Genomic DNA, 22,511 nt, shown 5'->3' on the forward strand with positions numbered 1-22,511 from the left:
CATTTGAAATCAGAACCTAAAACAAAAATATCAAATGTTTATCAACACTGTTAAATGACAAACATTTCAAATATTTTTCCCTATTTTTGTTGAGACAATCCTTCAGACACTTCTGAGTTTTCAGGAAAAATTGTTACTGCTGATAACAAAGCAAAAAACAATAGATACACCTTTCATGGCAGTGGTGTGGGGAGTCTATGTTTGTCTGGGACACTTATGCCCTACGCAGAATTCTCTTTAATATGGCAGAGCTGTGAAGATGAATCCATCTTCATGGAAGCACAACTTTTTCTTGTTTTTTACATGCTAATCAACAATCTGTAACTCTTGGGGGAAACTCACAGTGATCTATAGCCTGGCATTGAGCCAGCTTACATTCTTATTAATGTTCCACACAGCTGATACTTTTGACTATTAGTTCATCATTCCCTAATGAGAACCAGACTTCTCTTAACATTCAGGGATACCACAGGTCCAGAAATGGCAGTTAAAGGTGCGCTGCTATGTCAGCTCACATGCCAGATGAAGGTTTAGATCACACAGAAACGATGACTTTTTGAGTCCCCGGAAATGCATTTTTAAGTATTTAAGTAGGTAGGTAATCAAGAGAGCCAGCAAAGCCATTTCTCTCTTTTCAAACTTCATGTTTCTTCTTCTGGATTTTTCCAATTCATCTTTGGTGGCTAAGGGTATTCTGCTTTTTTTTTTTTTTGCTCAGCTCTTTGCCCTACCATATTTCTGCAGAGTGCGCTATTGTGGTTTGCTCTCTCTGCATGGGCTCACTCAATACCATTTGTGATGACGCTGTGTATCATCTGATGCATTCTTCTCACTTTATCAAGCTTTCCCAAAACCAAGGAAATTAGGTACCAAGGAGATTATATAAAGTTAAACATCCAGAAGTTTAGTAAAACTACAATTTCAGTTTCTGTATAATCTTAATAAAAACAAGCTTTATTTTTTCATCCTTTTAAGTCAGGATGCCATCAAAATGAAGTATTCAAATCCCATCTATTCCAGAGGACCTTGGGTTCATTCCTCTCACAGAAACAGCCCGTAAGTAAAGTAGAGGCATGCGAAGGAGAAAAAGGCCTTTTCTTATGTGTTAGGAACTGCTTTAAGAACCATGACTATCTTGGTATCTAGAGACACAGTTATGGTTTCAAATCAGTTCCATGCATCAATTTGGCAGGAAAATTGACTGGACAGTCTGATTTAACACTTTTTTTTTTTTAAAGGAGGTTTTTTAAATGCAACTATATTATAGTTTTAGATATTTTTAATTTATGCTCCTAGATCCACAGGAATGAAAAAGATGCTTAAAAGGAGAGACAGGCAGAACTAGAAACCCACATTCAAATAAGAAAGTAATCTATGTCAATAACAAAAACCCCTATAGACATTCACGTGAAATCTGGGACAGAGGTAGGATAAACATACAAAATATACAGATTGCCCAAACTAGAGAACTAAACTTCTCTATCCTACCGCTCAAAGACTACACTGGAGCTACTACAAAGAAGTCTAAGAACTGTGTCTTCCCTGTGATTTAATTTGTGTGTCATCTGAAGCAGAATATGAAACTGCTCATGAATCTCTTGCACTGCTGCCTCCTCTCCTTTTTGTAGTAGCAAGCTTCCAGAGAAGTTAATCATTTTGGGGTGACCTCCGTTCACATGAAATGGAAATACCCTGTGACTGTTGCCTCAGCCTTCATGCTATTAAGAGATCTTATACTTTTGGAGGGTTTGTGTATATAATAGTCTCTTTTTTTCAATATATTCTTCCAATTACACTTCCTTCCTCCTTTCTGTGCCTCCCCAAATGTCTCTTTCGGTCCATTCTCTCCTTTTTCAGCCTTTGAACACAGTTCACCTGCCTCTGATTCTTCCTCTACTCTACTTACAATCTGTCTCACTCTATACATTAAACATACACTGCATCAATACAAAAATATCACGTATTATGTATATCAGGATAGTAAACAGATTAGCTAGTGATTTAAAGACTGAGAACCCCAAGGCACTTCTGAAACCTGCAATGATAAATATTGCAAAGCAAGCAGAGGCAGAAAAGTAGCCTGCTAGAATTCTTCTGTGTCTGGTCCAGATGGAAAACCCCCTTTTTTTTTTTTACCATAGCACTGTAATTTTTTTTTTTTTCCTAATATGAAAGAACATATTTATTTTAAAAAACTGAAGTTAAATCAGATGTTAAGGCTGCAGGCAGATGACTAGACCCTGGCCTGAGGCCAAACTAACTGAAGAGAATGTGAGAAGCTATTGGACATGACATGAGAAATAGCTGGAAGTGACAGATACCAATGTGAGAAGCTGACACCAGTCACAGGCAGCGCCCTGAGGAATGGCTGCATTTCACAGGTGGTTCCAGGGAGTTATGTGACAAATGGCGGGACTTCACAGCTACTACAAGGGGACTGAGACCTGCTAAGTGTAACACTACTATTAATACAAGATTCTGCTCTCCCATTGGAAGCGCTGCTTTGTGATGTTCTGCTAGGACAGAAGGTGCTCCAAAAAATCCACTGCAATCACTCAAGGGACAATTTAATTTTAATTAAAAGCCCTCCATCACACCTAAAATCCTAATCCTCCGACCTGAGTTGATGTCCCCAGTGATCTGGTAACTTGAAGCAATGATCTCCACCTCCTGAAGTCACCTCCTAGTGAGGCACACCAATGCTAAAAATGAGGTACACAGATGGAGTAGCAGCTCTGCACCTCAAAGCCCTGTGATGATCATGCTTCCGTGTCCAAGCTTTAATGAATGCAAGTGTAGTATCTCTAGAGTGAGCAGTGGTCATGACTGGCTGTAGCAGTAAGCAGGATCTTCCTCCTAATCAAGTTTTGTAACAATGAGATGTAATGTAAAAGTTTGGGGAAACTTTATAAAAAGAAAAGTTTGAGAGCTACAGGTTTAGAGGGGAAAGACATCACACATCGAGTCTCTAAAGCACACAGAATACTCCTAACAAGTAAATTGCTGGTCCAGATTCAAGGTAAGATGCAGATCCTTGTTAGCTATAGATAAAGCAAAACAACCAGCGGCAGCTTCTTTCCTTAGCGAAAGCTAACATCTTTCTAACTGACTCCAGCAAGAGTGATCGAGTCACATCCTGAATGTTAACATGCTGTCTGAAGTAATTGAAGAAATCACCTTTTTAAAGAATCAGCTGTTAACTACCAGTTATGCAAGTCATCAGAATGAATTTGCAAACTTCTACTTTTTTCCTAGAAAAAATGAATAGCCTGAATCAGGATGCTGGAATTTAACGAGCATTTCAACAGTACAGATAGGTCTTATCTGTTTTCCTTGGATAATGTTAGAAGAGTTTGGAGTAAAACAAGTGTTTCTAGTGGTTTTGATGAGAGTGGGAGGATGGCTAGTCCCAGTTGCTGCCTGATGTACAAAAACCCCACCCAGTCAGAAGTGCAAAGTCCTGCTCTATTAGCGTTAGAAATGGGCTGCAGGAACTGAAAGCTACTTAGGCCTGTTGCCACCCAGCAGAGGAACGTTATGGACATCAACTGTGGTGAGATAGGAAAGAACCTCTGGATATACATTTTGTGCCTCCACCTGGTGTTTCAACAATTTTTTGAAGTAAAAGCTACAGAGAACCTTGAAGAGATCCTTCAAGAGAAAATGAATTGAGAATTCCACAGGCTGCGGTGCCAGTGATGTCTGTTGGGGACCCAGAGATGTTCTCCTTCCTCTAACATTGGGCAATGTAAATGGAAGACACATCTGGAAATCTCTTTTCCATTCTGCTTCGGACACAAAAGTTCTCAGGGGTTATCCAAGGAGACCTCTCTTACTCTTGTCATCAGAAGAGAAGCACCATGGAAACATTTCTATTAAGACATTCTAATGGAGACTGAAAACACAAAAAGTGCATGAACCAAGCACACAGTTTAGGACTACTGTATCCTAATTTAATTGCATTCCTTGAAATAAGCTGGTCAAAAGACAAATAACAGGCAAGAAAAAAGAACAATCTCTTTACAAATCAAAGATGATATAATAAACATGTCTTGGGCAGTATAACAGCAGCTACCTACAGCACACTCCACTACGTACAATAATACACAATACTTACCCTGTCATGTAGTGTCCAACCGACATATTTTAAATAACTATCATTCAGGAAGGCATCACTGTACATTTTCATCCAGACACCAATTTCTTCAATACAAACAGCTCGAATCTCAGCAATAGCATCACTAATTTGGAAAAAAAGAAAAAAGCATTAACCAGATAACAGACACATACCATTTACTTCTCATTCCCATTGCCCTTAGCTATAGTATTTTGCTTTTACTTTTGATGAACTTCACTTCGTAGGGCCTGTCACTGTTCTCACTGCTGTCTCACTGATTTTCTGTTCCTTTATGTCCTTGAACTCACCGATCTACATAATAATTTGAGTATTTCTACATTCAGATATGGTATTTCCATTATCTCAAGAAATTCTCAACATAGTTTGCTTCTTAGTCTATTACTCCATCTTTTACCTCCCTCTTTTCAAACAGAATTATGAATCCAAGCTGCAAACCTACTCTAGACAATCATTTCTGAAACATTGTCACTAACATTCGCTTTGCAGGCTTCACTGTCTCCAGCTAAAGGTGTAGAACAATTGCAAGGTGGAAAATGTTACTTGGTTTAACCAAAGGAGCCTGCCAGAGGGACAGAAGGGAATTGATATGGAAACAGATCTTGTTTCATGTGCCGCATGAAAGCCCCTAAAACAAAATCCACGAGAATGGTTATGTTTCAACGGGTTTCTTCCAGTTTCCTTGCTTTTTTTCTACATTCTGACTGTGGCGAGTGATGGAAGAGGCAAAGACATATCTCGGGCAGACTTATCAGCTGCTTATTGAAGAGGGGCAGCAGGAAACTGCCTGGAGAGATCACCTAAAGAGATCAGGGATGGAAATGATCTCAATCTGATTGGCATTTTCCTGCCTGCCTGACACAGAGCATGGCATATTTACTAATAATGAACGACGGTTAAACAACGAGAAAAGGGATTGGGGCCATCTGGCCCTTTGGTAATTTCATCTCTGAGACATCTGTTACTATGAGAAATTGCTTGTGCCACTCCAGCTGGCACTGCTTCACAGTTCAAAACTCAGTTGTAATGAAAGAGGAACATAAGAGCCGCTGTACAGAAGAAGGGAATGTCTGGTGCTTTGCAAACACTGGTCTGGCTTATAATTGAGACTCTTGTTCTTTATTTTTATTTTAAAAAATCTTTTTGGAAAAGCAATAAGCATCCATTTAATTCTAAAACAGCACCAGAGTCCCCAAATGAAATCTAATTTATGAAAAAAATTAAAAATTCCAAGCTTCGATCAAGAGAATAATTCCAAAAGAAGAGAAACTGTATTTTTCCTAAAGTCTTCAATTTTACAAAATATAAATAAAATGCCCTCAATCTTATGTTTAAGATACTTATTGCCTAAGTGCATACCCGCAAAATAGTAAAACAAAACCGTGATTACTCCATGTCGTAACTTCTGATGTACTTCCAATCTTCAAACTGGTTCACCTCCACAGGTGCTGTTCTACTGCACCTGATCTTCCAGACACTAAGGCAAAAAACCACTGTTCCTACACGAAGACAGCAATCAACTGCAGTATCATACATGACTAGATGTGACACGTCTACAGTCAAGCCTCTGCTTTTCCCATTAAATTTCAAATTCTAGGGAGGAAACCGCACTGATAGAACAGCGTAAAACATACATTTAAAGCTAATGAATGAACGTGAGGAGGAAATGGGTAGAAATGCCATCAAACCACTATTGTTTTCTCTCTTTACCTGCGTGAAACACACCGATTCTATCAACTTCCAAACAGAATCACTTAAAGTGGTCTGTCAGACTCCCTGAAGACTCTATAACCTCAAAACCACGATAATTGTCAATCCACAATGTACACAAGCCACATTACAAGCAGAGTAGGGCCTTAAATAAGTTGTTTCCTACCAGGTGTCTCTCAAGCAAGTTTTAGATACTGTAAAGTTGAATGCACTAAAATATTAACATTCAAGGATTTGCACCATAAAAACTGCACTCATTATAGGGAGTGCAGTGACAACAAAGACAAGTTTTAATTAAAACTATGAATATATTCTCATATATATGTCTAATTGTATATGACTTCACACTGAACTAGATTAATTCCATAGAAGAGAATTGGTATTTTTAAACTATTTTCAAAACAAAATACAGGTGGATGGAATAAGAATGCAAGACTTAAAGAACCATCTAAAAGACTGGTAAGTACAAATGAAGAAGAAAAAGAGGAACCACATCGGCAGCAACACAAAGTAGCCATGAAGACACTTCCACTAGGGGATGACAGCCTGAGCCCTCACTTCCGAGGAGGTTATTTCACCACCTTATAAATTCACTAACTGCAAAGCATTTTGGAAGGATTTAATGGCAATCCTCAAAAGAACCCAAGTGTCAACAGCTATTTAATCACACAGCACAGCCAGCCAAAAATCAGAAGAAACTATCTTTTCTGTAAGAATGCATTCCAGCTTCCATAGGAAGACAGGGGAAAACTGATCCTTGATTCAAAAGCTTCTGAGGGATCCCCAGGCACTACGGACAAACACTCACTCCAAGTTGCTAATAAAACAAAAAAAGAATAAACCTATTTAACTAATTACAAGATGTAGTACAATAAAAATTTAACATCTTCAGTATAATTGCAAATGGGAAAGAATAATGCATAAGGCATGTGAGACTAGCAAACAGACTCAAGTTGCTAAAGAGGCAGAAGAATTTGTGAGACACCAATTTCCCACGCCACCATCTTCCAGGTAACTGTATTATTACCAATAAGAATAATTAGTCTTCTTGCAGGAATCACTAACACAGATTCCATGCCCATACGATGCTGTATCAAACATGATACAGCCAAAAAGCCTTTATATCTTTTCTATGCATGTGATCAATTGTTTGTTATTAAATCATAATTCTTTTAATTTTTACACACTTTTAGCTTCTTGTCATAGTCACTATGAATTGCTTAATTTTTTTACAACATACACTACCTGTGGATGACACAATAACATACAAATACTAATCATGCCAGCATTATAATAATTATAAATTACTGACCTAAGTTTGTATTACATGCCAAATGCTCCTAGAAAGGAAAAGAATCTTGTCCAGCACAGAAACCAAAACTAATGCTGGATGTAGAAATATTAGACATACAGTATATTTAACCTTCTTTTCAGCACAAACTGCAAAGTAATGTCCATGAGGTGAAAGGGAAACACTTAGCAAACGATTCACTGCAAAACTCACAACCTATTTTTCTACTCTTAGTAAAGAGTCGCCGCATACTGCAACTTCAAGGGCATCGGGTAAGAAAGTCACTGGTTGACTTTGGGTTAACTAGGCAGGCCCATAAAACTTAAAATAAACCATAGCAAACATGTAAGGCAAAAGGTGGAGATGCCTAGCAGAGCAGTGACTGCTTCCAGACCTCTTGGAAGCTCCAAAAGGACGCCTGACTACACTTCGTGCATCCTTCCTTGCCTAACGTGACCAGTGGAGTCGTTGGAGCTGAATTAGCACACCATGAGGGAAAAAAGTTAAGAGGCCACTTCCAAAAATTCTGGTGAATGTTCATGGCATATCCTGCTCCTGGGAGGGGTTGGTGAGCAGCACTCCCATTTCTAAGTAATTCTACACAGGGTGCTACTTAAATAGCTATTTCAATAATGTGATACTAAGCTGATTATCCAACGTTGTCAGACCAAGGAATTCTGTTGTTTGAAAGTATGACTTGAGTTTCAAGTCTACATATGACTACATATGCTCTACATATGACTAAAACCGGTGTTTCTCAAAGACTTACCATACTAACACCTTTGTTATGTGAAGTATGATACACGGCTTTGTAAGAAAGGGAGAAGTGTGAGCTTTTAAACTTAATATTAAGTTCAAACTCACTCAAGGACAAAGATGTAACTTTTTGCCTTTCTCTTTTTTTACGCCTGTAAGCGACAAATGGTCTTGTAACTTCTATCTGTTTTTTCAACATACGTAAAAACGTAATGCATTTTCCTGTCACTAGGATAAATGTTTCACCTCCTTAGGGTAACACATTTATGGGGAGGGAAAAGGATTTTTCTACGGTTTTGTTTGGATTTTCATTTCCCTGCGCTGACTGGTTCTTGATCCTCTCAATCTCATACCTGCTTTCTCACCAGACTTCCATCTGGCATTTCCTCTCCCTTTTTTCATGCAACACTTGTTTCTTAGAGTGGAACTCACATGCAGTTTGCCACCATCACCCTGTTTACTCAGTAGGAGGGAAAGGAGCACCTTGGAAGGAGATGGAAGCATCTTCTCTGTAAAGACGGCATCTACATTTGGCAAGTTTTACCTTAATTATCAGTACTGCCAAAGTAATACCTCAGCACAGGCTCACTACATTCCATAAATTCACAAAACCATCGTGTCCATCCCTCTGAGGGTCACCATTGAGGTCTGTCAGAGGTTTAAACTGTAATAGTTCTGTTTTGCTGGACATTCACATCTGGAGGAAAAGCTCTCTCAGCATTCAAAACAAAAAGATATTACGAAGTAGGACTCAAATAAGCATTTTCTGAATCTGACCCTCTGAAACGGAAACATGTCCACACACTCACTGCTAAGTCTGAGAACATCTGAGAAGCTATGTGGCAATAATCTTGAAGTAATCGCTGATATGCAGATACAACTGAAATGAAGAAACAGGCCTCACCTTCTTTTTTTTATTTATTTTTTTAAAATATACATGTATCCTGTAAGCAATTTTCAGCCTAACTTCAGACAAAAAAAAAGGTTACTTTTAAGATCCCTGACCTATCAGTATATAGTATCTCACTACTACATAACCAAAGCTAATTAGACTCACAAAGGCAAAAAACTGGTTGAGATCAGGACCTCTGAGCATCACTATATCCAGGCCCCTACACATGCCTTGTACAATCAATTTTTTAGTATTTCCAAGGATATATATTCTACAGCCTCTCTGTACAACCTGTTTCAGAGCTTGATTACCCTCATGGCCCTGAAGTTCTACCACGGTCACCATTGCCATCTGTTTTATACTCACCAACATGAGCTCAGCAACTCGACTCTACCTAAATTTGTTCTTACATCTCCCCCCTTTGATGCTAACTCTGAGTTTCAGAGATGATACATAAATAGTCAGAAAAAGTGATTCAGGAAAGAGATAAAGAAATACGCAATGAGGTAGGTACATCTCCTGCATGTTTATTAAGAATATCTAAATCTTTGACCAGATCTGCTGTTAACAATACACCAGCATTACACCTAGAAATTTCTTTAGCTATTTCTGCAATTCTTTTTTAATGTGAGAAGTGGGCATTACAATTTTCCAATAAATTGTAAGCCAGTCTACAGAAAGAACATGTAACTTCACTGCAACCCTAGCTTACTAGTAGGAAGACAGCTCCATTCCGAATGAAACAGTTTGGGGGAGCTTTTTGTTTAGATCAAGGACTTGCTATTTCAGTTACAAAGGTCACTAAGCATGAATCACTGTGGCAGAGTCTGAATCATATTATGCAAAGGGATTTCTTCTCTGGGAATAATTAAAATAACATTATTTGGAAATCATTACCACTTGTGCATGGGCTAAAGACTGTAAAATGATGTCAAGTTTATAAATCATTTGAACTGTTTGAGAGAAGGGATGCTTAAGAAACATTATGGAAGCAGATAATAGTTTGAAATACTTTCCTTTTTTCTCTCCCATGCCCAGCCCTGGTTTTCTCTTCAATTAGCAGTTTTTAATACAGTTATTTTTGCCCCTCTATTTTCTTTCACAGATGTGACAGCAGAATTTTAACCTTCTGCCCATTTCTAGACAGTGGCAGAAGTGGTGTCACCCGCCCTGCTCAGAGCACACCATGACTTGGCTGCTTTCAGTAAATTCTCCAGTGGTCTAACAGTGGAGCATCTGGGCATCTTTTTTCAGGGCACAGACAAACAGAGCTTATTTATCCTTTGTTACATCAGTATCAGCAAAACCAGGCCTTTACTAATGGTAGCAGAAGGCATGAAAAGAAACCAGAGTTAAAAAGGAGGATTTAAAAAAAAATAAAAGGCAACAGCACACAGACCATTAAAAGGTAGAGTATTTTTTCCAATCCCACACAAGAGCATGAGATACTAGGAAAATGTTTTAAAGCACCTTCTTGTTTGATACAATACACTAAATTCTGAAGGGGGGGAAACAGAAAAAAGCTCTGCATTTGATTTTTTAAACTTTATTATCTATACACCACAAAAGCTGCTTTCATAACAAAGTAGTGTCAGTGCTATACTGAGCTAATACCCAAATTTCCCTGTTGACCGTGTGTACCCATCCTTCTGCTGCCATGTAGCCCAAAGCTACTAACCAATTCCATTGCCTCTTGGACCTTTCCGACCTTCTCAGTTCACCATCCCTCCTTCACAACTTCCTCGTACAGGAAGGAACAACTGGATAGCAAATGAAATTGTCTCACAGATGTGTGGGACAGAATAAGGCTGTAAGGTCTGAAGAAAACTAGAAGTGTGACATATGCATGCAGGAGAAGATGTTATTTTGTGAGCAATCACTACACTTAAGTCTCTTGTCTTCTTTAAGAGACCTCTTTTTGCTGCTACCTCTGATCTCCTTGGATGGATGTTCCCAGAACTGCTGTAATATAAACTTTCTTTCAAGCATCAGGCCTGGGTACTGAAGAGACACGCTCCAACTCTGCTGTGTTGGTCACATTCACGTATTTTTCGTAGCGCAGGCCCCTCCCAGGTTTCCTGCACACTTTTCTCCATAACTACAGTAATCCCTCTGCCCACCTGAACTATGGGTTCTTCTTCACCTTCTCACCCTCTTCTCATACACCCTTTCTTGTTTTCTGCTTTTTGTCTAAGAGATTTCATAAACGGTAAATTTTTAAACCAGAACTGAAATCCGAAAGGTTAACTGCACAGTTTAATATCTTTGAATTTTATCTCTTGACTTGGCTAAGTCAATTAACATTTAAAGAGCTGGTTTCACCAAGATGCAGCAGATGCTCTGAGGTACCTTGAGACGCAAAACAACCCTAAATCTATTTAGAAAGACTGTTGCTCTCTGATAAACCATACTCCAAAATAGCATGCACCAGTCCAAATTTACTGGTTTGTGCAATTTCAAAGTAAATAGAAGTGCATACGTAAATACATTCACACACACACATGAATATATATATATATATATATATATATAAAAAACCTGGTGTGGGTTTGTATTCACAACACATAGCATATCGACTATTAAAAAACCCCCTTTTTCATGCGCTAACACCACAAAAAATGTCTTAAATGTTCTTGCTACAAACATCCAAAACAATTAACAAACAAAAAAATACATGTTAACTGGAATTAAGGCTTTTGATTGCCTTTATGTAATTTAAGGAGGAAAAAGCCTAAAATACAGTTGAAGCTGTGGGCAAAGCATATGTAGTGGAAACATCAGAATTTTCCTATTTGCACTTGAGACAGATAAAAGGAAATGAAGAGTAGAGGAACCCAAGAACCAAAACTGCCCTCTTAGGATATACACTGATCATTTGACTATTCTTAAAATATGTCATGTTTGTGCTACCACCTTGGACAACTTTTCTTTTTAAAAGACAAAGATTTAAACTGTATTGTCTCCCACAACTCCTTAAAACCATTTTACTGGATTAAAATAAATTTGTGTGAACTGCTCTACTGTGTAGTTAATAGGGGTTACACTTAGATTTTTTTTCCACAATTTCGGTGTTTTTGACACGGTTTTTATGGCATCTAGAATATTACATCAGAAGAAAAATCAACACAGAATCTGCCCTTGACATTATTTGTGATTATACTTTGTTAGCAGAGCCTACTGTAGCATGCATTTTCTTACCGGTATCTGTGAACAAATATACCCTTAAAAATAGAGTTCATCATATTTTCGATTTCATCTTGGTTTTCTTGTAGCTGCAAAAAAACGCAAAACAAAAATAAACAAAAGATCACAGTGTATTATCATTTTGTATCCTACAATTCTTTATTGGGAAACATTAGAAGACCATGGAAGAACACTTAATTAAAGGTATTAGTAGAGTCACCATTTTCTACTTTGCCAGCACATGCCTATATTGCGTGCATATATATACATACATACATATATATATATATGCAATGCCTTAATGGAAGAAACTTAACATTCGCTACAAATATTAACTAATTTAGTTTCAAATTAGTCCTTTGAAGTGGTCATCACCATTTTTTCCTACTGACATTTAGACAAGTAGAGATTATGTGTTCAGTAATGTCAGCAGTCCTGTACTCACAGATAGAACAGGGAGTGAATGACAGCTCAGAAATTAAGCTGATAACAGATCAGGAATCCCTTCAAAAAATTCGATATCCTCTTTAAGGAAAATACTTAAAGATGTTGTCAATCTTAAATATATGAGTGTAAACTGCTTTAACTTCAGCATCCATGATAACTGAGGTTCTGACCCAGGAAGCTTTCCAGAATCAGAGCATGGGTTCTTAACACTGGAGCATACCTGACATCCAGTCGCAGGCCTGAGACTGCAGAAAACCAAACCAAATCCCCAAAAAACGAAGCCCAAATGAAAAAGGTGTTACAAGCATGTTTTTATAAATAAGAGTGGGGTTTTTTAAATACTTAATATTTCCTGTGTAATATGAGCACATTTCGCAAGTCCTATGGAAAGCTCACAATGTGTCAATGAATGTGTTAATACATACTAAAGAAACATTTTGGAATCAAAATATTCTCATAGTGTCAGCTTTTGTACTAAACTAAACAAGTATGACTCAATTACACCAAAACACAGCTTTGTTAAATAAGATCACATCAATTTTATACCATCAGCTTCTGGAGCAGAACTGCTACTACCCTCACAGCCATCATTCTTCCATCAAGGTGTTTCTTAATGTCAAAGTGTCAAAGCAGAACACCACAGCGTGTGTGAACGTAAACTTTTCCACATTTTCAGTATGAAAACCACAACAGAGCCTTGCTAGTACAGAGTGAATATATGCATAAAACATTAACACCTGTATAATTATGGACATATATATTTAACAGATAAAACATCTTAAAGCCAGAGGCAGAATTATGATCAGCTGTTTTGACTGCCTGCGTAGCAGGAGCTCATAAACACTTTCACCTAGGGGATATATTTTTCAAGTCGTGTTTATAAATATTTCTACAGTATCTTCCAGATAAGATCTAAAGTAGCTTGCAAAATTCCGTAAATGAAGTATCCTTGGTTCTGAAAATGTAAAGAGGTGCTGTCTCCATTTTGCATATGAGGAAACAGAGGCACTGAGAGTTCTTGACTAATTTCTCATACACCTGCCAAAGAAATTAATTTCATAGTAAAAGGGATTATGTACAAAGGGAAAAGTTGGGTGCACACCAGCTCTGTGCATACCAAAGGGCTGGTACACAAACCAAGCATATTTAGACGTGGTTTCTGGGAGAAGCAGTACTTTCAGCATCAGCTCAACCCAAATACACACAGATTAAACGCTTGTTCAAGAATACATAACCCAAAAGGAGCGTGAATTTCTCAGCACTCCTCAGCTGGTTGACTTCACAGGCTACAGACAGGAAAATATTTAAAGAAACACGGGGCTAGAGACAACCTGGCACAGACTGTGGAGTAAAATAAGGATGGGAATTAAGCAAGAAGCCTCAGGAGACCTTCTGAAAAACTACTGAGGCCTTAAAATAGGAAACAGGAACTTCCCAGAGAACTTTGGGTATGAACTGTTAATATAAGAACACACCACAGAAGAGAGGTAGGAGAGACTGATCTTTACGAGCCATGAGAAGTTTAAGATACTGAAGAAAATGTATGTTGACATTTTTTTGAATGACAAGTTGGGCAGCATCATGCAAGACTAAGTGGTGTAGAAGAGGGGACAGTGTGGATGGCTTCCTCCCTCTTTTCTGCTTGTTCTACAGGGAATTCACAGCTTGTTATAAACTTGGTAAGTTATCGGCTGTGTAACTGATACAGGGATCCAGGGGGATCCAGGTGCTGGGGCAGATTGGTGTAGAAAGAGAACCAGAGATTCACTAGGTCCAAGTGAAATCCCTTTTACTTTTGTGTGCTAACATCTAAAAGATACAATTCTCAAATGTGTCTTAGTTTCAGTAATGAATTAACAAGAATTTAAAAAATATTACTTTTCTCCAAAACTGTAATTGCTTTTGTGCTTTCAGCTTTTTAAGACCACATTCTTGAATTTCAGGCTTAATTTCAAGCATCTTGAGAGAGCATTTGTGTCTTGAGATTCCTGCTCTTACCAATGCAAAAGTGATTTAACACTCTGTCCCCCCTGAAACCTAAGTAAAATAAGGGAAACATTATCTTCTTGATTCTGTGAGCATTTTGAGAAGCTCAAAAAGCCATGTATGACAAGCACAAGATTTGAATGACTAGTGGCAGTGACTAAAACACATCTCCCTCTACTTTGTGGCAGACTGTTACATAAATCACCCAGTTTAGTTGAAAAATCTCCTTGACAAGAACAGACCTTCACACACTGCTCTCACACGAGGCATGTAGATGACATGAAACACTTCAGAGTGTTCTGCCTCTTCTACTCCAGATTAATTTGCCACACTTAGCTTGCGAACTGTACCTATATAACTTTCACGAAGACAAACACATGCCCATGTACGTGCCTGTGAGGATTTATGGTGATGGCATTACATCAAGTGCCAGCACTAAATACTGTTGTAAATTCAGCATATTTAAACATGGGGAATATACAGCATTAGGTTAGGAATTCTTACACAGAGCCATTATGCCATCTAAACCTAATAAATCTCTTCGATATAGGGCCCTCTACTATGTTAACTCCGTGTATCTGAGGACACACTCAATCACCACCACTCCTCTCTGCCTTAGTTGTAGTGAGTAGTGATATCAGAGAGACTGCACACGTATCAAAAGTTAAGGTTTGCCAAATGCTCATTCTTCTTTCAGGGTTTCCCTGCCCCCTGCTCGCCTGGGCACTGCTGCTTCCGAGCCTCTCCTGTGCAATTATATACGGCATCTCCAAAAGACACTGAAAAGTACAGGTGAAAGATGGAGTACAGAGGATGTCCAGGGACACAGAGATGCTAATCCAAGTTAATCAGTGTAATTAGTGATTATGTCCGTCTCTGAAAACGTGGAATAGAAACTGCTCCAGCTATTTTAACAAAGCAATTCTATTTTTTAAAATACTTTAATGCTGACATGGAATATAATATTTCATTTAAAATGTTTCTCCCACAGTTTGGGCAACAGAGATTGCTCTTGCTTTGTACCTTAATGCATGATTTTTAATAATTATGGAAGCCAAATAAAATTGTGTTGTGCATCACAGGGGTTAAATAAAAATAAAAAGACATGAATGTAATTATCCCCAGACAACGACTATGAAGTCAAGCAATTTTGAGACCAAGTTATACCTAAAAGAATCCAAGGTATGCACCCAGACATCCTTAATTTGCCATGGAGTAAAACAGTGGTGGAGGAAATATATGCAAAACTAATATATTTAAATAAATGAATTTAAATCTAAGTCATATATACTTCAATTTTTCAGTCAATCTTATGAGTTTTCCATGGCACCTATACAGGTTATGGCTGTTAGGGTGTATATTTAATCATTTTCTACTTGTCATCTTTAAATTTCTTTTAAGTACAACTCTAAAACTGAATTTCCTGGGATATAATACTTTATTTAGGGATGATTACAGCAACCTTCTAATGGTTTTGCTCACCTAATGCCAGACTGGTACTTACTAAAAGCAACTTTAACGTCTCCCTAGCTTCTTCTCCCTGAGACCAGGTGCTATAGCCCCCACTCCAGTGTTTCTTGAAAGTAGCTACAAAAAGAAGTACTAATGAGACACTATGTAATAACTGCAGTGATCAAAGGGAGAAATGGGCAGAGCAGGGAGGGACTACATGTGATCCTCTTTTCAAAATCTTTCTGCATAATCAAAACCGTTACTACTTACAGCTTGAGACTGATTTTCTTCCTTCCTGGTTATACAGACAACCCTGAGAATCAAATTTAGCCTGTGTGTGCAGAACAGCACACAAACTCAACTGAAGGTGTTAACACAAGATTTTAAAATACAGTCCAAGTAATAAGTTTGAGATCACACAAACAGAACTGCAGAACTAATCTCTTGTTTCTCACTTTGGTACTGAAGTCACAAACCACCCTGAACTTTCTGCTGGAGGGAAGGAACCAGGAAAAAAAAAAAATCATCTTTTCACTTGCCTCTTTTCTTTTCTGAAGCAGCAGCTCCAGTCTTTCATTAGCTCTTTTGCCAATCATTTTGTTTCTCTCAGCTTCGTACTGCCTCTGTGTATTATCCTGATGAATGCTCAGGTTTAAGGCAACATTCACAAGAGCAGTCATAAGCTTCATAGCTGCAAAGGCAGAGAAGACAAAACATGACTCTTTACCTGTAGTCAGAGTTAAAAAATATTGCCTCAGCAGATCCATACTCGCAGAAAATAACCAATTCGACCCTGACACAAAGCCATATGGAAAGGTACATCCCACCCAAGCAATATCCAGGTCACTTGGCTCACCTAAAAATCAGAAAAGAGCGTATATATACCGTATGGAGCTCCAGGCAACATTCTTTGCCATCTTCTCCAGAAAATTATGCAAATTCTGGGAACATAAGGTCAGTGAGCAAGCACGTGAATCTGCAGGATCAGTGTACACCACGGACCCAGTTACTGTGGAGTTACATGCATTTCTCTGCTAAGAGTCGTATCATTATAGATGCCTCCATACTAAGGGTAACTCTTCACCAATAGCTATTGAGGATTCCTCAGTTTACAGTGGACCACAGCACTGTTTCTCTTAAAGTAAGACTGACATTGCTCTAAAGTCAAGCGTATAGTTGTATAAAAATACAATTACAACTTTATGTACCCCTTTATATGCATTTTCACACATGGTGGACCTAATATTGTTCACGTATATTTTTCTGTCTTAATTTACATTTACAAGAACAGTAATAAAGGTCTTTCCCGTGTTCTGTGTGGTTACATGGCACATCACAAACTATCACCTCCTCTCTGGCATTGTCTTCAAGGTAGAAAAGCAACAACGGAAATGAAGAAGTGAAGCTGCTCTTACGGTAACTCTGTCTCATCTTGCTATTGCTCAAAGCTCATAACTCTAGAAGCACCCATGTGTACTTCTTGCCTTAGCTTCTTGCTACAGTGAATCATTTCTCATTCAAATTGACTAGCACAGAGGAAAACTGAAAACAAAAGACCACAAAAAACACTCCTTCATGAATAAATGAAATTCTACAAGTAGATTTTCATGATCTTGATCAAGTCTGAGATCCACGGCATCATGCTGACCTCTGCTCTGCATAATAGCAACATCATTAAATGTGCAAAAACTAGCTTGAAGGAAATGTGCAGAATCAACACTGAGCTCTCCTGTGTTAAAATAAATAAGTAAATGGCATGTATCCTCACTGGAAAATCTTCTTCAGCAGCTCCTACTCCCAATGTAAGCACTACACACATGTACATCTAATGTAAAAATCCAGCAGCACCTTAAATAACTGCAACTATTTGTGATGAACTTTGGCCTTCACATTTGCTTATCCTTGGTTGAAGTTTCTAGCAAGATAATCCATTCCAAATGACGGCAACTATTTCTTCGAGATAGCACAGGTCTCCGGTAATGCCTCTAATGTATGGTGCTGCTTCTTGTCTTTTCAATCAAGCCTCTCAAACATTTGTCCCACACAAAGATGAATCAATCAAAATAAGAGACCAGAATGCGTATGTGATTATCCTCACTCCACCATCTATCTCCTAGAAAACAACAACAATCTAAGCAAAAAGCAAATAAAAATCACCTGGAATTGAAGATAAGTCAGCATCAGCTGGAAAGGAAGACAGTTTCCATCTCAGTTTAAATAATAGGCATAGATTTCCACCAGGTTATGTGTACCTCAAATAGTCTTCACCTTTGAATACTGAATTTGTAAAGGCAAACTCTAAACCTGGAACCTTACACCTGCATAATTCATGTTTTTACCTACTCATTACTGAGTAAGGCGAAGAACGCAAGAGGATAGGTTTTCAAAAGAGTTCAGTCACTGTGAGTTAAAGGTTAGAGTTTTCAATTTTAAAATAAAACACCAATCAAATCTGGAGTAGATTTCTCAATATCATTGGAAATTTGCCTCTCACTTAGATGCACAGCAAGAGATGAAATTTGAAACAAATCCTGAATTTGCTGGACACTGGGTATTACCCTTGGAAACCTGAACAAAACTGTAAGAGTCTGATTGTGGAAAGACTAACTTAATTAGGAATAAATACTGGCAGTAAAAATATTCGGATTATGACAAATGTCTCCTTACAAAGGCTACAAATATTTGGCATGATCTATGAACATCTAGGGAGAAGAATCTTCCAAGAAGATATATTTCAGTACATGAGATGAGCAGAAAGATACCACCTGATATAACAAGCTTTAGAGACCTCCATTCAAGCTGGCCAATCCAGTATTGCTTTGTAATTGGAGAAAAATAGTCACTTCTAGACAGCAATTCATCTGTCTTACTGGAGATATCTTACATACATCTGATAAAATACACTCTAGAAAAGTCTAGCTCTATCTAATGACATACCCGATGCTTTCCTTAGACGTAGGCAGCTGTGCTGAAAGGTGCAGTGTGGCTGGAGGTAGAAGACAGTGAGACCTACAGCTATGGCCCAGTGCGCCCAAACCTAATGCTTCTCAAGAGAGGAGGCACAGATTTTCTTTGGTGGACTGAAATTCTTTGATAATATCATTTTCTCGACACTTATTTAGATTCAATTTGTACTCTAAACCACAAAATTACAAAGACATTCTATACAACAAATGAGCAACAAATAACAAAATACAAGACATAAGCATGTCACTTCTGATTCACAGGATTCACTGGAGGCCTCTGGGTATGACAAATCTCTAAGATTAAGTGCCTCAGCAGACTCCTTTCCAAACAAAAAAGTGTATTTTAAGTATAGTTAAACCATACATTATACCTGGATTTGATCGAGCTTTCCAGAGTTCTCAGTGCTGGTCAACTTCCACTTCAATCAAAATTCGGAGTAATTCTCAAAGTGGCTAAATAGTAGCAATTTCCTTGAAAAAAAAAAAAAACCCACAACTCTTCTCTGCACTAGCTTACTTACCAGCTAATGTACTGGTGTGCCTGAAAGCCCGGACCTGGGAATCTGACAAACCAGTCAGAAGAGAGATCACTGTGTCCATCATGTATTCATCATAGATGATGCTATACTGACACTGTCGAATGAGCACTCCAATGAACTCACAGAAATTGGATCGAAACTTCTTCCACTGTGGCCCAGGCATGGTAAGTGGATAATCGCCACTGTCCTGAAGAACAAGAAAATGAAAATATGAAGTATTAAAAGCTCCCCATTTAACTTCTTTTAATGTTGTAGCAATCATGGTCTAAGTTTGTAAGCTAAAACACTGTCTTTGTTATTCTCCGTTGGCTTGAAGGAAAAATACAAACAACATGTTATTCTTCAATAAATAAAGAAGCTTGTTGGCATGAAACCACTTTTACAAAGACTTAATTGTAACTGTTCTAGACTTGCAATATTAGCTTGGTATAGTCCAAAACATGCATCAAGACTCAATTCTTTTCCTTGCGTCCTGGGTTAGGAAGTGGAGAGAAAGAATGAGAAATGAATATTTCAAAGTATTTAAGGTCAAGACCTAAAGAAAGGCTTGTGCAATTGAAGGTTTGTGTCATTCTCCATCCTCACTTCAACTCCATGTTAATATTCTAATCAACTGGCTGCCCATCCCCACAAACTTTGCTTTACTCAAGTTCACAATAGAGAACTTATCAGAAAGTAAACACTGCCCTTTTTTGATCTTATAAAAACTTACCCTTTTTCTAGTGGTGAAACCTGTCTTCTGATAGAAGTAATGGAAATTTTACTGCAGATTCACATAGCCCAGGCAGTTTCATATACCCCATCTTCCAAAGATACTAATAGTTGCAAGACTGGAGTAAGCACGTGAACGCTCAGTTAAGTTCAAATCTTCTTGAAATCTGCTCTTGCTATTCTCACTTCAAGCAATACTGCATTTCAGTGATACTGGCCCCCCTAATTAGAAAATGCTTTTTTCCCCTTTTAGTGAAAAAGACTAAATACAGATCTTCCTGGTCACCTGATCTGTAAATCAATTCTAGATTATCCAAAACATCAAGGCAATAATGGTCCATCCTGAATCTTTCCCCAAAGAACTCAGTAGTACCAAAGTTAAATCCAGTTGTACATATTTATTCTGTGTTTTTGTGAAGAACAAGCACTTTTAATCTCTCAGGACTTGTTTTATCACCCAGACTGAACCATGAAAGCCAGTAACATAAGTGTAGAGGAGCTGTAATCAAACAACCATTTACCTAAACTTCATAAAAAATACTCCCCTGCAGCAAAACCCCCATCTATCAAATGTAACCAAATCACACACATTTCAATCATACTAAAATAACGATTAAAATTGCAAAGACAAGCACTCGCACGTTAGAAAAAAACAAAATTATAAGGCACTCTTAATGACCTTACTGTCTCATTCATCACAATGCTGAATAACATTATCTTAATGAGCAATAGTTTTTATCTTAACAAGCAATATTGTTGCTGTGAGTTCTCAGAACTTCTGTGAATCGGACCAAAGCGTTATGGAGTAGGAACCAAGACAAACACAGTCTAAAGTAGGTATCAGTATCACCACCTGTGCCATGCACTTCCAAGTGTTCCTTGGCTGTTTATGTCTAATGCCCTTGGCAGTGAATTTCAGCAATGTACAGTGTCTTGTCACGTAAATACAAGCCCTGCGTTCGTCTCAAATTTATTTAAATTTAGGACTGAAATAAAAATGTTAAAGCTTTCTCCTCAATGTTTTCCTGACAGCAACTCCATATGAAGACCCCAGACACTTTCTAGAGACACGTAAATATTTTTTGAACAGGTCCTCAGAATCTCTAGTGCTGTTTGTAACTACTCACACAGAGTGATAGGTTAGTGACACTGACATGTGACCCTTAACAGCCCAATGCTTAGAAAACTCAAACCAAAACCAGTTTTTGTTCACCTGCTAACTCTAGCACAAGAATTGAGGAAATTCATCTACAAAATGCCTGTACGCATAAGCCAAGCACCCAGACAGTGCAGCAGGTGGATGCCCATGGAATTCTCTGTCTCAAACTGAACCTGTAGCAGCACTAAACAAAGTTATTTCCATCATTTAAGTCCTGCACAAACGTTCCCCCACTGACACGATGAGGAAAATCGATGCTTCAGTCCCTGCTATAAATGCAGAAATTAGGACCGGCAGCCAGCTGATTAATGCAGCACTGATGAAACAATGTGATGATCTTGAAAAAGTAAAGCAAGCAGCAAACGCGAACATCTTCAATGGCAATTAAAATATCTTCTGGGCAGCATACTGTGTGACTGAATTGCTAATGCAAGATTTTCCCCTAGTTAATACCACACTTGTACTTTTTTTTCCTATTAGCTCTAGATTTGTAGAAATGATTTATCATGTCACAAATATGACAGCAGGTACTTTGTACCACTTACACACATGTACCACTGTGCGCTAGCTCCTTTCAACCCTAGTCTGATACAACAGACCCGGCGTTTTAAGTACATTTTGACACAAGGAGGAAAACATGCTAACAAGGGGATGGTCTCCATCTGAGAAAGCCAATCTAAAGATTACAACAAAGGCTGATAGACTGTCCTAATTATTTTGACAAGAGCATCACCAACTTCCTCCTTCTCCTTCACTCACACCACAGTGACCATTCTACCATGACCTTCTCACAGACTGACATGGGATTCAGGGGCACAAGAAGACAGCAGGGCAAAGGAAATGTTCTGGTGGCAACAGCCCCAGGCAGTTTCTTTGTCTCAGGATGACACCAGGGATGGATATTGGGAGGCCTGGGGTACTGAAGAGGTATTACAGGTGGTATTGAGAATGAAGAATTGAGGGCTGTACAGAAAATGGTGGTGCTTTATTGAGAAAATTATTCCAGATTTCAAAATATTCCCTGGGTTGTGGTCTAAGACTAACAATTCAATGCTTTTATACTAAAACCCAGAAATTCTTTCACAAATCCAAATGTTAAGGCAGAAGCTAGAACAGAATCTTTCTGTGTCACAGATAAGTGATTGGGAGTTCTGCTGGTCACAGAACAAGCTTATGTACAAGTAACTAATTATTTGAGATATGTTGCCGATATGTACATTCATACTGTGCATAAGGGAGGTTTTTTCTCAGAAAAACAAACCAAAACAAAATCTGACAGTTTTT

The 22,511-nt window shown here is 38.2% G+C and overlaps 1 protein-coding gene across 2 annotated transcripts in view; it reads right to left on the bottom strand.

The window, feature by feature from the left end:
* STAG1 (STAG1 cohesin complex component) overlaps positions 1–22,511 on the bottom strand; it is a 185,539-nt gene that overhangs the window by 61,490 nt on the left and 101,538 nt on the right. For both annotated transcript variants that reach the window (XM_065639667.1, XM_065639668.1), the window contains exons 7-10: positions 19,340–19,544; positions 16,392–16,543; positions 11,983–12,056; positions 4,118–4,241 (exon numbers count right to left, since the gene is read on the bottom strand). In XM_065639667.1, the coding sequence (XP_065495739.1) occupies positions 4,118–4,241; positions 11,983–12,056; positions 16,392–16,543; positions 19,340–19,544 (555 nt within the window). The remainder of the gene's footprint in view (positions 1–4,117; positions 4,242–11,982; positions 12,057–16,391; positions 16,544–19,339; positions 19,545–22,511) is intronic.

Source organism: Caloenas nicobarica, chromosome 8 (genome assembly GCF_036013445.1).
Source record: "Caloenas nicobarica isolate bCalNic1 chromosome 8, bCalNic1.hap1, whole genome shotgun sequence".
Lineage (NCBI taxonomy): Eukaryota > Metazoa > Chordata > Aves > Columbiformes > Columbidae > Caloenas > Caloenas nicobarica.